Below are 14,476 nucleotides of genomic sequence, written 5' to 3'. Positions count from 1 at the left end.
GGAGAACAGTTTAGCTTCTCAGGTCAACTGCAGGTCAGCCCAGGTTAGGGCCCCTGGAGAAGCCCAGGGCACCCCAGCTCTGACTTCATGTAACCCAGAGGCTGGTCTGGGACAGACAGATTAGACTTGTGTTGTGTGGCCACAGAAGACCAAATGGGAATTTAGGGAAACTCAGTTTAGCTCAGAACAAAGGGTTCTAACTGTTACAAATGTCCAGTATTAGAATGGGCCACCTTGTGAGGTAATGAGTCCTTGTCACCTCTAGTCTTTAAACAGAGCTGACGGTCCATCAGATGCTAAAAGGTTCCCATGATTAATGGCAGTGTCGGGGCTGGAATGCCTAGGTCCCTTGCAGGCCCCTTGTTAGGCTGCCTCACCCTGGATGGGGAGAAGAGGTGGATGCTGTGGACATGCCCAGGTCCTGAGGAGAGAAGTGGAACTGGAGGATTAAGGACAAGTTGCGTTTACGGCCTTTGCCCTATGGTCCCAAACATGGCCCGCTTTATAAAGCTGCCGAAGGCACACTGCAGAACCTAGCGAAGTGAGCGCCATTCTGACCCTGAGTAGCTTATGGTGAAGCCTTGGTAAAGTCACCTTCCTCTCTGGTTCTGATTTTCTCATCTGAACACCGAAGGGGAGATCCAGTGAGCTCTCGAGCACCTTCAGGCCATGGCAGTCTGTGTGGCCGGCTCTGCCTTTCTGAGCAAATCAGTGAAGTAGTGGCCCTGGGGTGTAAGGGGCCAAATCACCATAGGCTTCTTCCTGATGTCCTGCAGCTGCTGCTGATGGGGAGCTTTTCCAACTTGCCACATTCTTGCCCCAAGTGTAATTTAGCACCATGTGTGGACGGTAGATTTAGCCTGATGTTAACTAGCCGTGTGACTTTTAGTAGCTTTCCTTCTCGAAGACTTAGCTGCTTTACCTGTAAGACCAGAGCCAGAGCTGGACTAAACAATGGGATTTACTGGGGTTGACAGCTCCAGACTGTTCTAGGAGTCAGGACCCTGTCGTTCAGGAACTAAGGGGATCCCCGCTCTGTGGCTGACCCCCAGGATGAGAAGTCATCCACCTGACCGTGCAAGTGAGGCTCTAAAGATGGACTTAGCACCCTCCGTTCCCCCCAACTCTGCCACCAAGCATATCTCAGGAGGCCCTGACTGGGGTCATTTCCCTTGTCCCTCTGCAGTGGCTAAAGGATAACCTGGGAGGAGCTTAGGAGCTTTAAGTTCGGGGTGGCAAGGTCCCGAACAGGGGAATGTCCTGTCCACGGTCACACGGCAAAGAAGAGAACCCTCAGCCCACAACTCGGCCCGGTCTCGAGCCCTCTCTCCCCAGCTGCCCACAAGCCACCCATTCCACCAGTCTGTGGGCTTTTTTCCACATCTCCCTTCCCCCAGCCCTGGACCTCAGACAGCAGAAAGCGGCAGAAGCCATTCTCTGAGGACCGCACCTCAGAGGAGAGCTGGATCTCCCAGGTGGGATTTGCTCTAAGGCCTCTGGCAGGGAGGCAGGCATGAAAGCTGATCCCCGAGAGGGCGTGGCTCTGGAAAGCTGGCAAATAAAAATCCGGAGAGCCAGCACCGTCTGGAGACCCACAGAGGACCTGAGGAACCCGCTCGGCCAGCCACTCAGTTCCTGGGCCTTGGAAGTGGTAAGCCTCCTGAGGCAGGAGGAGCCCGGGGAGGACCTGGGGACTGCGAGTGGGGCAGATGGAGGGAGGCAGATGTTTGTGCTCCGATGGAAGAAGAAATTCCAGGGGAGAATCACTGCAGCGAGCTGACAGCTGCTCACACTCCCACCCAGCAAGAGAGACCCCCAGGCAGACACACACATGCGCCCAAAGACGGATACAGGGAAAAGACAGCCCCGCTCACAGGCTTGCCTCACCCCAAGCAGAACGAGCGGCCCAACCCTGGCTCATTCACCTGGAGGCACACAGTAAAGAGGCCCCCCCCCCCCCCGCACGCTGATCTAGAGCCCGCTCTTTGCCCGCTGTGTTTCAGATACCCATGGCATCCCCCCACATGCTGCTCCTCTGCCTGCTGGTCCTGGCAGTCCCCGAAGGCTGGGGTCGGCAGGTGGCCGTCCCAGGCTGCCACTTGCACCGTGAGTAACCGCGGGAGCAGAAAGCTGGGTGGGAGCAAACAGCTGATGGACTGGACCGAAGGTCAGGCAGCACCCTCAGCGGACCCCCCTGAGGTTCCCGCAACAGGAGCTAGGCGAGGCTTTGCAGAGGCTCCGTCTGCCACTTGCCCGTCTCCTTCTAGCCTTCAACGTGACCGTGCGAAGTGACCGCCAAGGCACCTGCCAGGGCTCCCATGTGGCACAGGCTTGTGTGGGACACTGTGAGTCTAGCGCCTTCCCTTCCCGGTACTCTGTGCTGGCGGCCAGTGGCTATCGACATAACGTCACCTCTGTCTCTCAGTGCTGTACCATCAGTGGCCTGAAGAAGGTGAGAAGGCCTAGCCCAGTAGTGGCTCGTTGGGGGTGGGGAGAGACCAGAGGAGATGGGGATCTAAGATGGCCCAAGGAAGGCGAATGGAACATGGACCCCCTTCTCCCACAGGTAAAGGTGCAGCTGCAGTGTGGGGGGGACCGGAGGGAGGAGCTGGAGATCTTCACGGCCAGGGCCTGCCAGTGTGACATGTGTCGCCTCTCGCGCTACTAGCCCCTCCCTTCCCTTCCTCCTTCCCCTTGGTCAGAGGGTTTGAGTTGGAGTATATCCCAAATATCCTGAGCCTCGTTGAGGACAACAGCTCCAGCTCTCTTAAGAGTCCGTGATTGTCACCTCCAGAGAAGAGGGGAGTTTCTCTCTCTCCCCTGCCTCTGCCTGGCCTCGTAACCAGCCTATCTAATCATTTCACTCCATTCTTTGTCCCTACCCCTAAATAAAGCAAGCAGTTCTCAAGTTTCTCTCTTTATTAAGTCTACCCCCAGGCAGGGGAAGGGGGACAGACCATGGTAACTGTGACACCCCCCCCCCACCCTAGGACACGGGGAATCTCTTCTGCCTATGCCCTCACCCCTCCCCCTGCCCAATAAATAAAAAGGGGACAAGGAAGTACAGGGTGAGGGAGAGGAGGGAAAGAAAATGCCCCAGGCCCAGGACAGCGTCTGTGTTGGGGGTGAGCTGGGGAGAATAAATAGACCATGGATCCCATGGTGGGGTGAGGAAGGACCTCGTGCTGGCACGAGGCAGGGCAGGCAAGGGGCTAAGTGCCCTTGCTCTAGGCAGGAGCCGGGGTGGGAACCTGCCTGCACTCTGGAGCCCAGCTTTGCGGGGCAGGTGCAGTCCCTGATGGCAGCTTCCTGGTCAAGCCTGCCCTGGTTGAGTCCTGCCACAAAGGCCTGAGAGTTCTGTTGCCAGGACCACCATCTCTCCTCCTCTCCCCATAGCAAAAGCTGCCCATGCCGGGCCAGGCAGGGAGCCCTCCAGGCCCGCTCTGGCAAGGCCAGGGGTAGGTGTGTGTCTCTCTGGGCCCCTGGGCAGGAGAGGGGATGGAGGGACTGAGAGCTCCGAATTTAGCTCTTCCCCTTCTAGGGGATCTCTAGCTCTGACCCCCACTGGTGGCCACCTGGGGTGTAAGCCGCTGGAGGGGGGCCTCTTTGGCCCCTTGGGTCCCCTGTAACCGGCGTAGCCGTAGCTCCTCCAGGCCTTGCCATAGCTCCTGACGCTCCCGGGCCTTCTGCTGCTCCCTGGGGAGAGAGGGTGAGGCAGCTCCCATACCCGGGCCGCTCTACAGTCCAGCCTCCCTTACCACCACCCCCACTGTAAAGGGGCTGTATGGGAACCTTCCACTTAGGGGAGAGGGCATTGGGAAACTGGCCCCGGTCTGCGGTGGCGAAGCTGAAAGGGAGGAAGCTCCATACCTGGAAGGACGTGGGAGCACGACTGGAGGAGGCAGTGGGGGGCTGGGCGTGGATGGCCCGGCACTTGGCAGGAACACAGGGACACTAAACATCTGATCAGATAGGGTGTGGGGCCGTCCTCTTAGGCTGCCTCCAACCACGAGGAGCTAGCTCCTTCCTGCTTTTTTCCCCTCTCCCCCCATGCCCAGCCCGACACTCACTGCTGCTTCTCTAGCTTGTAGGAGGCTGTGAGCTCATCAAACAGCTTTCCATTCATCTCCATGAATGTCTTGAGCACATTGTAGATCAGAGATACGATGGTTCTTAGCAGGGTCCAGCGAAGGGGGAGGGGAAGAGAAGAACTTCAGTTAGGCGCCACCTCCCTCTCTAGGACTCTGCCTGTCCCAGACAGCATGCAGCCGTGAACACCACAGGCACTGCTCTCTCCCTGCCCCCTTTACCATCCCTGACCCTCTCCAGCTAGGAGTCATCCCACATCTGGACTGGCCGACCTTGGAACCAGCTTCTGTGGGGTGGGTCAAGGCCTGGGCACTCACTGATTCCAGTGTTCCTTAGAGACTTGGTAGAGGGTCCCAAACACAGCAGGCAGCACAGTGTGGCAGTTGTCCTCAATGAGGCTCAGGATATACTCGTTGTTCCAGAAATACAGAGCCCGCTCTGCAACCTGGGGGCAGGGCAGCAAGGTGGCAGAGTGGGCGCCTGGTAATGGCTTCCCTGCGTGTGCAAGGGCCCGGTGTCCACCCCCACCTCAAAACCCAGGGAGCTCTGCCTCAGCTCATCTGACCCACTGGAGGAGGCAACGCAGTGAGGAGAAAAGAACGCTGGGTTTGGAGTCCAACGCTCAGAGTTGAATCCTAGCTCCACTACACATGGGACGTATGACCTAGGGTGAGGCGTTTAACCTCTCAGCCTCAGTTTTCTCATCTGTAAAATGGGGCTCATAATAGCTCTCTCCCCCCACCCGGGGCTGCTGTAACCATCAAATGAGGTGTTTAATAAATTTAAGTACCAGAGTCACTGTGAGAAGAACTGACTTCCACCAGATTGAGGCTCATAAGATTGAGGGAGACAGTCTGCACACACGTGCAGGAAAAGAGCAGTTATGGCCAGCCTGAGAAGTGGAACCGCCTGGCTGTGCCCTGGAGTGGGACTGATGAAATCAAAAGCCACTAAGAAGAGGGAGCAGGGATAACAACCCATTCTGGAGCACACTGCAGCTTACGAAATAGGTTTGTACTATGTAGTTCTCAGACCTCATCACCATCTGGGGAGGAGATCCCTGTGGTCCCCTTCACAGATGAGGAAGCTTCGTCAGATTCAAGTGGTGGAGTGATTGCCTGTGACCCCTTAGCCCCTCGGGAGTACAGCTGAAGCCTGACCCTAGGTCTCCTGACCTGAAGTCCAGCATCTCCTCGTCACCAGACCCTGGAGGGTCCAGAGGAGACACTGAGGGCGCAGGGAGCGGTGTTTGTTTGACTGGCCAGCCCTCCTAGTCCCTACCCTGGCTCCTGCTCTTACCTGTTCAGACCCCATACCTGGAAATGGGGGCTAGACACACAGCGGGCCACCTGCTTGAAGAGGGGTTCCTGGATCTTCACAAACTGGGAAGGCTCGATGACATCAAGAATCTCTTCCATCTCCCCCAGAAACATCACCTGGAGGTAGGGACACAGGACACGGCAGTTCCCATCTCCCCCCTCCCACACGCATTTGACCGCCCTCCAGAAACAGCCCTCCTGATCCCTCCCCCTGGTGGGCATCAAAGCCCTTCTTCGTACCTCCTTCTGGGTACAGGTTTTTGGCCAGTATTTGAGCAGCCCCCGGATCACCTGTGGGAGTTGAGGCAGAGAGGAGTCAGACCTGCAGGGGTGGGGCCTGCCTTGCCCCCCAGAGGTACTCACGTGCTCTGTCAAGGTGGCGTCTTTCTCCAGGAACTGCACCACACAGTATGCCAGCTGAGGGGGGAGGCGGGTAGGTGGAGAGAAGGAGGACTGGGGTCAGGAGGGGACCAGGACGGGAGGCCAGATGTCTGCTCACTTACTGTGTCTACTCTCTCATTACTAAACGTTTATTGACCGACTACCTATGATGTGCCAGACACCGTGCTCTGTGTGCAGGGACATAACCGTGTTCACCCAGGAGGAACATTCAGCACACCAGTCCTTATACATTTTACAAAAGCTTCCATAATTGAAATCTGTATCACAATCTGTGGGACCGTGGCAAGAGAAGAGTTTAATCCTGCCTAGGGCAGGTCAGGAGGGAAAGGGCTGGGAAGTCTTCACAGAGCTGATGTCTGAGATCAGCCTTAAAGCGTCATGGAAATTCTCTAAGGTAGACGGAACAGAATTAGTAAAGGAAAAGAAGGTAAGGGAGGGAGGATCCCATGAGTTCAGGACTTAGTGTGTGGCTGGAGCAAAATGTTGGGCTGACCCGGATGACCGGATGGCTGCCCTGACTGTGTCAGGATCTGTCTGCTGTGGCAGGGCCAGGCCTGGGCCTCACCTGGGCATGAAAGACAGACAGTGACTTGACAGAGTGCAGGGGAATCAGGACCCGGACCAGGAACTGCTTGTGCTCGGTCTTCAGGGGCAGCGCAAAGCCATTGATGATGCTGAGGTGGGGGCAGAAGAGAGGAGGAGGGCTCAGAAGACCGGGCCTCAGTCTGTCCTCCCAGAATCCTGATGCTCCGGCTGAGGCCCAGAGAGAATCACCTTCCTAAGATCTCCAGCAGCTCAGCCACACCATTGAAGTGCTCGAGTTCATAGATGAACCTGCAAGAGAAAGAGAAGGATGCGGAAGGGCTCAGAGAGATCGGAGCAGGCCCAGCCCCTTCTCAGCTATCCTGCCTGCCACCCCATCCTGCACACTAATCCAACTGTCTCCCAACTGTCTCCCTTCCCAACACCCCAAACCATGCCCCACTGAGATCCACACCCACAGGTGAATCACCCTCCTCAGCCCAACCGCTGGTGCTCAAACCTCTCTTCTAGGAAGCATTCCAACTCTTCTCTTTCTCCCCCAGACCCTAATTCTCATTTTCTGGCCCCCCATCCAGTCAGCAGGCACCCAGGCTGCATCCTTCACTCTTCATGCCTTTCAACCCAATGAATAACAGACACTAAGACATCTAGTCTGTGCTATGGACTTCTCAAAATGATCCTGAGAGATAGGGTTTATTAGATCCATTAAACAGATAAAGAAATCGAGGCTCGGCAGTTTGATGACACCCGCCCCAAAGTTAATAAACAGGATTATTATTGAACTACAACTCCTGGAGGACGGGGATCAGGTCTCACCTATTCTGTAGCTAATAACAACAAGAACAAATGTTTCAGCCTTGGTCAAGGAGCCATATGCTGTGTGCTTTGGAAGCACTGCCTTGTTTCATCGTGATGACTGTCCCTGGGTTAGTGTAGCTAGCATTCCCATTTTAGAGATGGGAGAACCTAAATGATTTGCCCACAGTCACCCAAACATTTGAACCAAACTCAAAACAGGCCACCTAGCTCCAAAGCCAATCTCAACTCCTTCCTACCCTTGTCCAGACCCATGGGGCCCCCTGATGCCCAGTGGGTATCATTGCTCAATACACATTTGCAGAAAGAATCTCTTCATTTGGGTCTTTATGGTCCAGCACAATAAAGATCAAAGGATTTGGATCCTAGGCTCCTAGGCTCCTGGGACTGACCGAGTCCCTGCAAACTACTTCATCTCCCTCAGCCTCTATTTTTTTCATCTGTAAAATGGAAATAAATACCCTTTCCCTGCTGACCTCACGGGAGCCTTTGCCTCTGTCTTCTCCCCTGCAGCTCCCCTCCCTCCCCAGGTCTCAGCTGGGCAGGCAGCAGGCACCCACCGGAGGAAGATGTGGCTGCACTGTTTGCGGATGTAGGCCCGGAGCCCCAGGAACTTGCCATAGACCCGGTGCAGGATGGTCTTGAGGTACTCACGCTCCCGGGGGTCCTCACTATCAAATAGCTCCAGGAGCTGGGGGACCCAGGGTCAGGGGTCAGGGGAGAGGCCAAGCCCAGGTTGCTCCCATCCTATCCCCACACCCCTCAGAGAGCCTGCCCCTGTCCCATGGCACCACCCGGCCTGGGCTCCCCACTTCACCATCAGGACAAACTTTTGATCCACATATCTCTTGGCCACAGAGGGCTGGAAGTCTGGGCTCTCCAAGAAACGCAGGAAAAACTCATATACCAGCTGAGAGAGGGGAAAGACAAAAAGGTGACTTCAGGAACAGCCTCCCTCCTCCCCCTACCCGCCCTCTGCCAGTCTAGGAGGCCATCCCCCCCTCTACTGAAACTCAGCTCCCTGCCTTCCCCAGCCCCCGTACCTGCAGATGTGGCCAGGAAGGCTCAAGGTTGGGCTCATCCTCTTCAGGATCAAATTCAGGGTTCTCACTGGGTGGCAGGGTCCGGAAGATATTCACTGAGATCTGAAGGGCAGGGGCAGGGTTCTTTTAGGAAGAGCCCTCGAAGGCAGAAAAGCCAGGAGGTCCCTTATCCAAAGGTCTAACGAGCCTCAGCACCTGCCCCGGCAAGCAATTCACTCCTCAGCGATCATGACCTGAACATATGGAAGCCCTGGGTTGGGGGCTGGGGACCCAGGGATAAACAAGTCACATCCCTGCCCTCTATCGGGTACTGGAGTCCAGCGGGGATGACAAGATGTTAAGCAATAAGGTCTACAGACATCCTAGTCAGCAGAAAAGGAGGTGTCTAGCCTGGACACGGAGACGCTTCTCTTCACTGAGAAGAGGCTACACCTGAGCTAGGCCATGGCAACAAGGGACATGATGAGAGTGCACGCCAGGCATCAGGAGAGCATAAGCGAAAGTGCAGGGTGGGACAGGCCCAGGAGGCACCGAGGGACCTACACTGGCCAGATGCAGCAGGGCTGCGGGGAGGAGGGGAGGAAGATGTAGGCCCTGAAGCTAAGACAAAGAGCATGGGGTTATCCTTTGCAGAAAAAGGGGAGCACAGACAGGTCAGTAGGGTTCCATGTCCCCCAAGCCCTCCCCCAGAGGCCGGGAGCCAGGCAGGTGCTTACCATGCGGATGATGTCAGGGTAGACAGGCTCAATGAGGACCCCCCGGGTGCTCCCCACACACTCCACCAGCTCATTGAGCGCTGCCCGCTTCACCTCCTTCCCCTTCAGGTCAGCCACACAGTCCAAGAAGTCAAACATCACCCCACATTGGGCCAGCTTCCGGCTCAACAGCTCGTGCAGCTCAGAGGCTGGCACATCTGGGGAGAAGGGAGGGGGCTGAGCCTGCGCGCCGGTTACCACAGCTCTGGGCATGGACGAAACTTCCTAATCCATAGAGCAGCCTCCCCCTGCCCCCAGCCCCAATGCTCATGTCATCCTCCACTCTTTGCAGACAGCAAATGCCTCCTGTCCCACCCTCCATTCCTGCAGGATAAAGGAGCTGCTTCTCTTCCTAACCCAGGCTCAGAGAGCAGGATGGCCTGACTCAAAGCAAGGTAAGAGACCCTGGATGCCCGGGCTTGCCACGGGTGCCCAAAACAACCATGCCACCCTTTCATAGGTGGCACTCTGTTCTAAGAGCCAGAGATGAGAAGGAGGGTGGGTGCTGAGGATCTCCAGGGTACCCTCTGGCTCAGCCAGTCGAGCCCCGTGGCCCAGAGATGAGGACCCTACGTGGTGATCACAGGGAGCTGTGCTGAGCACCTGCTCCAGGACCCTGGCGGTAGCCTCCTGGAACCCAGACTGTGGGCCCCACCCTCGGCCGTGGTCTGCCCCCCCAGGGTGGTGCCACTTCCAGATGCCCCACCTCCAAGGATGACAGGCCAGTCAGGCTATGCGTCAGCAGAGGGCTGGAGCGCTGGGGGTGGGGGTCATCTCCAGTGCTGGAGTCCCCAGCCCAGAAGGAGCCATCTAAACCCTCTGATCACAGTGGCCAGCTGCTTCTCACTACCCGCTGCAGCATCGCTTGCCCGCTCTGGGACTCGGGTACCCTGGCAGCCAGCCGCAGGGCTCACCTTTGAGCAGGGGCAGTGGAGTGAGCTCTTGCTGGTTGCTCTGATAGCGGAACTGAGAGGAGCTGTGGGAGCGCCGGGGCCGGGCCCTGCGGAGGGAACGGCGGGAGAAGCCGTCCACCTTGTCGGGTGGGGGCACAGGCGACAGCCCAGGGGAAGAGGGGCTGGTGGGGGTGCTCGCAGGGGGCAGCTTTGTCTCCATGGTGGCCAGGCGGTGGGTCAAGCCTTCAGGGCCCCTGGGGTTCCCTCTGGGCCCGGAGGATGCCGAATGAGGTGAGGCTGACTAACTTGGGCCCATCCTGGGGCGGGGGGGGGCACACAACCACAGTCTGGGCCCCCCCCCCAGGGCCTTCGGCAACTGCCCAGTCCTGGGGGGCAGCAGAGTAGAGAGGAGGATGGCTCAGGCCTCAGGTCCTGGGGTTCCCGAAGAGTCCAGTTAGAGTTCCCACCCTGGTTCTTTTGAAAATGAAGTCAAGGCAGAGACATCAGCAAGAGAGACAGAGAGAGCCTGTCAGTTCTTCCCAGAAAGACCGCGTGTGCGGCTGCTCCAGTCTTCTATTCCCTCCTACCTTTGCCCAGACCCTAAATACAGGTGCAGCCCATTCCCACGAGCATATCCCACCTTCTCCTAGACCTAAAGGCCCCAGGCTCCAAAACAATCCCTCTCCAGTCCCTACCTAGAATGGGGAAACCCCATCCTCATCCCTGGCCCCTAACAGCATGGGGCCCCCTTCTGCTCCACTAATACAGGCCACCAGCGACTTCCCCAAGAATGGGGTCCCTAATGTCACACACACCCCCTCCCTCCTAAAACCTGGCATCCTTCCCCGCCCCACCTCCTCTTCCTTGCCCCGCAAATCTCATCTGCCTCCCGGTGCGGGGACACTCACTTCTCAGAAGCCCAGACTTCCGTTCCCGACCACAGGGGACTGCGGGTGGGGAGGGGGCGGCCGATCAGGGCTCCTTCGCAGAGGTTCCGCTCCGGGCGCTGGCGCTGGGTGGCGGCGCTCCCGGGTTCTGTCTTCGGCTCCGGAGGGGCCGGAGCATGCCCCCAGGTCAGCCCCTGGTCGGGGTGCGGACGGCTGGCACGCTCTGGGCTGACCCGAGCAGCGCGCGGACCTCTCCTCAAGTCGTGGGACCCGACCCAGCACGACGCGACGCCGCGGGAGCCCCGGCTCTGGGCGCACCGGCACCCGCCGCCCAGCTGCTCAGGATGACATCAAGTCACCTCCCCCCGCCCGGCCCGCACCTCCCGGAGGGCTGGGTAGTTGCGGGGGGGGGGGGGGGGAGGTGCTGCGTCAGGATGTTCCCGAGGGCCGCTGGGAGATGTAGTCCCCGCACCGCTTAAAGGGGACTGCCGGAGCAAAGGGGTAGTGCCTGCACCGTCCTGGGGTCAAAGCTTAAGCAGAGCGGGATGACGTCCAGCTGGGGCTAGGCTCCCGGGTTCTAGAAGGGAGACTACCTAGGAAGAGAGGAACTCAGGAGTCTGCATCGAGAAGCTGGGGGTGATGTTGGGACCCTGGCAGGAAAGAGGCCCGATCCTATACCAGAAGCAAAGATTTGGCCTGCTCCCTCTGTGCTCCAGGCATTTCACCCCCATGGGAATCCCACCCTCACCCCAGAATGGCAGCACACTTGAGAACCCACTAGGAAACTGGCACTGAACTGGTTAATAATCTGCAGTGAGCAAGAGCCTGCTGGGAGAGGTGTGGTGCATTCAAGACTGCTGGGAAATGCAGTCCATCCTTAGGCCTGCAGTCCCCCTCCCGTCCTTTGCTGTCTACGGTGACATCATGGTCTGGGGTTTAAAGGGCCAGCCTTGGAATGGCAAAGCATCAGAACAGAAGGTGCTGCCTGGCGCTGCCACCCCACCCCAGGCAAGCTGGCCTCCCTGGACAGACCTTCCTTAGCCCCTCTGGGCCCTAAGATGTGTTAGTGGGGTCTCTTGTTCAAAACCTTACTGTAGGTATCCAAGGTACAGGTGGGATTTCAAAAGTTTGGCATTCTGGCCAAAAGTTCCTGGCCTGCAGTCCTGGGTCTCCTTCTTAGGACCCTAGACCCCAACACTCTTTTATTTCTCTGAACTCCATCCCCTACACTGCACTGTGAAATCTCCACCCAGAAGTTTTGCCTGGATGAACAACTAACCGGTCCATGTAAGCAGCAGCAATGGGCAATAAGAATGGACACCGAGGTCAGGGAGGGCAATTTTCAGAGTCTTCTCATTCTGCCTTATACCTTAGCAGCCATCTTCCCTGCTACAGAGGGAGCCCGGGTGCCCACCTGCTGGTGCAACAGAAAGCAAAGCCCATGGATTAGCCAGATGGGGTACAGGGCCGTATGACTTGAGAGCTGGCCAGCAATCCCTTGCTCAGAAATCTTCAGCAGGCCTTATCCACCTGACCCTTGGTGTCCTCGTCTGTCAAATGGAAACCCATAATTTCCTCCTTGCCCACTTCCCAGGCTCAGGAAGTGAAGCCTTGTCCCACATCCCTGCAGAAAAAAACTGGGGGACAACAGGCCCACGGAGCCTTCTACAGCCAAGTGAGGACCCCCACGCCCAGAGAAGAGAAGTGCTTTGCCCAAGGTCACAGAGTCTGTCATCAAAAGCTGGAACCACAGTCCTCCCAGCCTGAGTCAAGAGGGCACCACCTCCAGCCTCCCATCCTTGGCTCCCTGGGCTAGGACCCTGAGCTCTGAGGGTCTCCAGGCCAGGATGACTGTGGAGGGTTTATACTTTATATAAAGGGTACTATGCTCCATTTGAGGATATTGGGGATTGAATGGTGGAAGAGGTAAGACTTCTTACAAGACGTGATATTTGAATTGGGTCTCAAAACAGATAGTGTCACCTGGAGGTTATGGGGTAGACATTATTTTTTTTTTATTTATTTATTTACTTATTTATTTATTTTTAATTTTTTAAAAATGTTTATTCATTTTTGAGAGAGAGAGAGAGACAGAGCGTGAGTGGGGGAGGAGCAGACACACACACACACACACACACACACACACACACACACACACACAGAATCTGAAGCGGGCTCCAGGCTCTGAGCTGTCAGCACAGAGCCCAATGTGGGGCTCAAACTCACGAACCGTGAGATCATGACCTGAGCCAAAGTCTGTTGCTTAACCAACTGAGCCACCCAGGAGCCCCAACATTATCATTTTTAAAATCATCATTATTGAGATACCACTCACATACTATACAATTCACCCATTTTGGTATTGTTTAATGCGTATAGAGTTTCAGTTTTGCAAGACGATAAAGTTCACAATGTGAATATCTTTAACACTACTGTATGCTCAGAAATGGCTAAGGTAGTAAAATTTGTTATGTGCATTTTACCACGGATCAGACAAAATGCCAAATCCAAGCCCTCCACCGTGGACCCAGTCAAAGGCACAGCCCCCAGGCTATCTTCCATGATCCCATCTACACCTATCAAGACCCCATTGAGGGATTTCCCTGAGGGATTTCTTCTGGGTGGACCATCCCTGGGAAAGGGAGAGCCTCAACCCCAGGGCCCCTGAGGCCTACAGCACCCAGTTTGCCTGATGAGTTTCTACCTAATCTAGTATGGAGAAGTCCCCAAGGGGTCCCACAAATCCTGACCCTCTCCCTTTTCTCTCTGTGGAGAGGAACCGTGCCCTGGATCTTCATCCCAGGAATACCCCTGTGAGGCCCCGTCCTGAGAGAACACCATCCTCTTTACTCTGTTCTCTGTCTTTACTCTGTATTATTTATTCTCTCATTCAGCTCCTACTCCAAGGCCTGGGTCAGGTTGCGGAATGACTACATCTTTGGAGTTGGTCTTCTGTGGATCTCATGGCACGTTGCAGGAGGCAGCATGAAAGACCTTTGTGCCCTTCTAAGTCCTAGTTATTCCTCTGCTGTGGCACAGACACTGTGCTGTGTCACAGACTTGAGTGCAGCCTCCCTGGAGGAAAGCTGGCCTAAGAAACAGCCACCCAGACTGAGGGCCTAGATGCTGGGAATGGTTCTGTGTCCCCAACCTTTGCACGTGATGCACCCTGTTCCCACAGCAGGGGAATAGTTGCCTCTCCAAGTCTGGACTTCAGGACTTTTCCTAGACTCCAGTATACACCCTTCCGCTCCCACTGCCTTTGGGAGAAGTGATGCTTGTTCATTCACTTGCTCCACAGGCACTTACACACAAGGCCTCAGTTTTCCTCTCCTGTAAAATGGGGATATTAATAGTACCTACCACCAAGGACATAGTGAAGAACAGACGAAGTAATGCGTATAAAGTGACAAGCCCAGGGCCCAGGACATCACACAGGCTCAATTCATGGTGTCTATCGTTTTAATTATTTAATTTTTTTATTTAAAAAAAATTGTTTTTCAACGTTTTTTATTTATTTTTGGGACAGAGCGAGACAGAGCATGAACGGGGGAGGGGCAGAGAGAGAGGGAGACACAGAATCGGAAACAGGCTCCAGGCTCTGAGCCATCAGCCCAGAGCCCGACGCGGGGCTCGAACTCACGGACCGCGAGATCGTGACCTGGCTGAAGTCGCACGCTTAACCGACTGCGCCACCCAGGTGCCCCAAAACAGTTTTTTTTTTTTTTT

The 14,476-nt window shown here is 56.1% G+C and overlaps 2 protein-coding genes across 3 annotated transcripts; one reads left to right on the top strand and one right to left on the bottom strand.

Annotated features, from left to right (window-relative positions):
• Nucleotides 1-732: 732 nt before the first annotated feature.
• On the top strand, nucleotides 733-2,908 carry GPHA2 (glycoprotein hormone subunit alpha 2). Its single transcript, XM_040465965.1, has 4 exons — nucleotides 733-1,651; nucleotides 2,004-2,106; nucleotides 2,268-2,452; nucleotides 2,567-2,908. The coding sequence occupies exons 1-4, from the start codon at nucleotides 1,514-1,516 to the stop codon at nucleotides 2,666-2,668; spliced, it is 528 nt and encodes a 175-aa protein (XP_040321899.1). The 5' UTR covers nucleotides 733-1,513; the 3' UTR covers nucleotides 2,669-2,908.
• On the bottom strand, nucleotides 2,905-11,123 carry PPP2R5B (protein phosphatase 2 regulatory subunit B'beta). 2 transcript variants are annotated; one of them, XM_040465954.1, is made up of 14 exons: nucleotides 10,769-11,119; nucleotides 9,882-10,334; nucleotides 8,929-9,125; nucleotides 8,213-8,314; nucleotides 7,987-8,079; nucleotides 7,730-7,860; nucleotides 6,585-6,644; nucleotides 6,376-6,484; nucleotides 5,772-5,825; nucleotides 5,649-5,699; nucleotides 5,406-5,525; nucleotides 4,407-4,534; nucleotides 4,071-4,172; nucleotides 2,905-3,696 (listed from the first exon to the last, which is right to left on the bottom strand). In XM_040465954.1, the coding sequence occupies exons 2-14, from the start codon at nucleotides 10,078-10,080 to the stop codon at nucleotides 3,549-3,551; spliced, it is 1,494 nt and encodes a 497-aa protein (XP_040321888.1). In that variant the 5' UTR covers nucleotides 10,081-10,334; nucleotides 10,769-11,119; the 3' UTR covers nucleotides 2,905-3,548. The 2 variants fall into 2 exon arrangements, with proteins under 2 accessions (XP_040321888.1, XP_040321887.1); XM_040465953.1 differs by lacking the exon at nucleotides 2,905-3,696 and adding an exon at nucleotides 3,703-3,962 and having other exon boundaries at nucleotides 10,769-11,123.
• Nucleotides 11,124-14,476: the final 3,353 nt, after the last annotated feature.

The sequence above is a fragment of the Herpailurus yagouaroundi genome, unplaced genomic scaffold (genome assembly GCF_014898765.1).
Source record: "Herpailurus yagouaroundi ecotype Mexico unplaced genomic scaffold, PumYag 569, whole genome shotgun sequence".
Lineage (NCBI taxonomy): Eukaryota > Metazoa > Chordata > Mammalia > Carnivora > Felidae > Herpailurus > Herpailurus yagouaroundi.
Note: the sequence above shows the minus strand (reverse complement) of the source record. Positions and strands in the feature narration are given on the sequence as shown.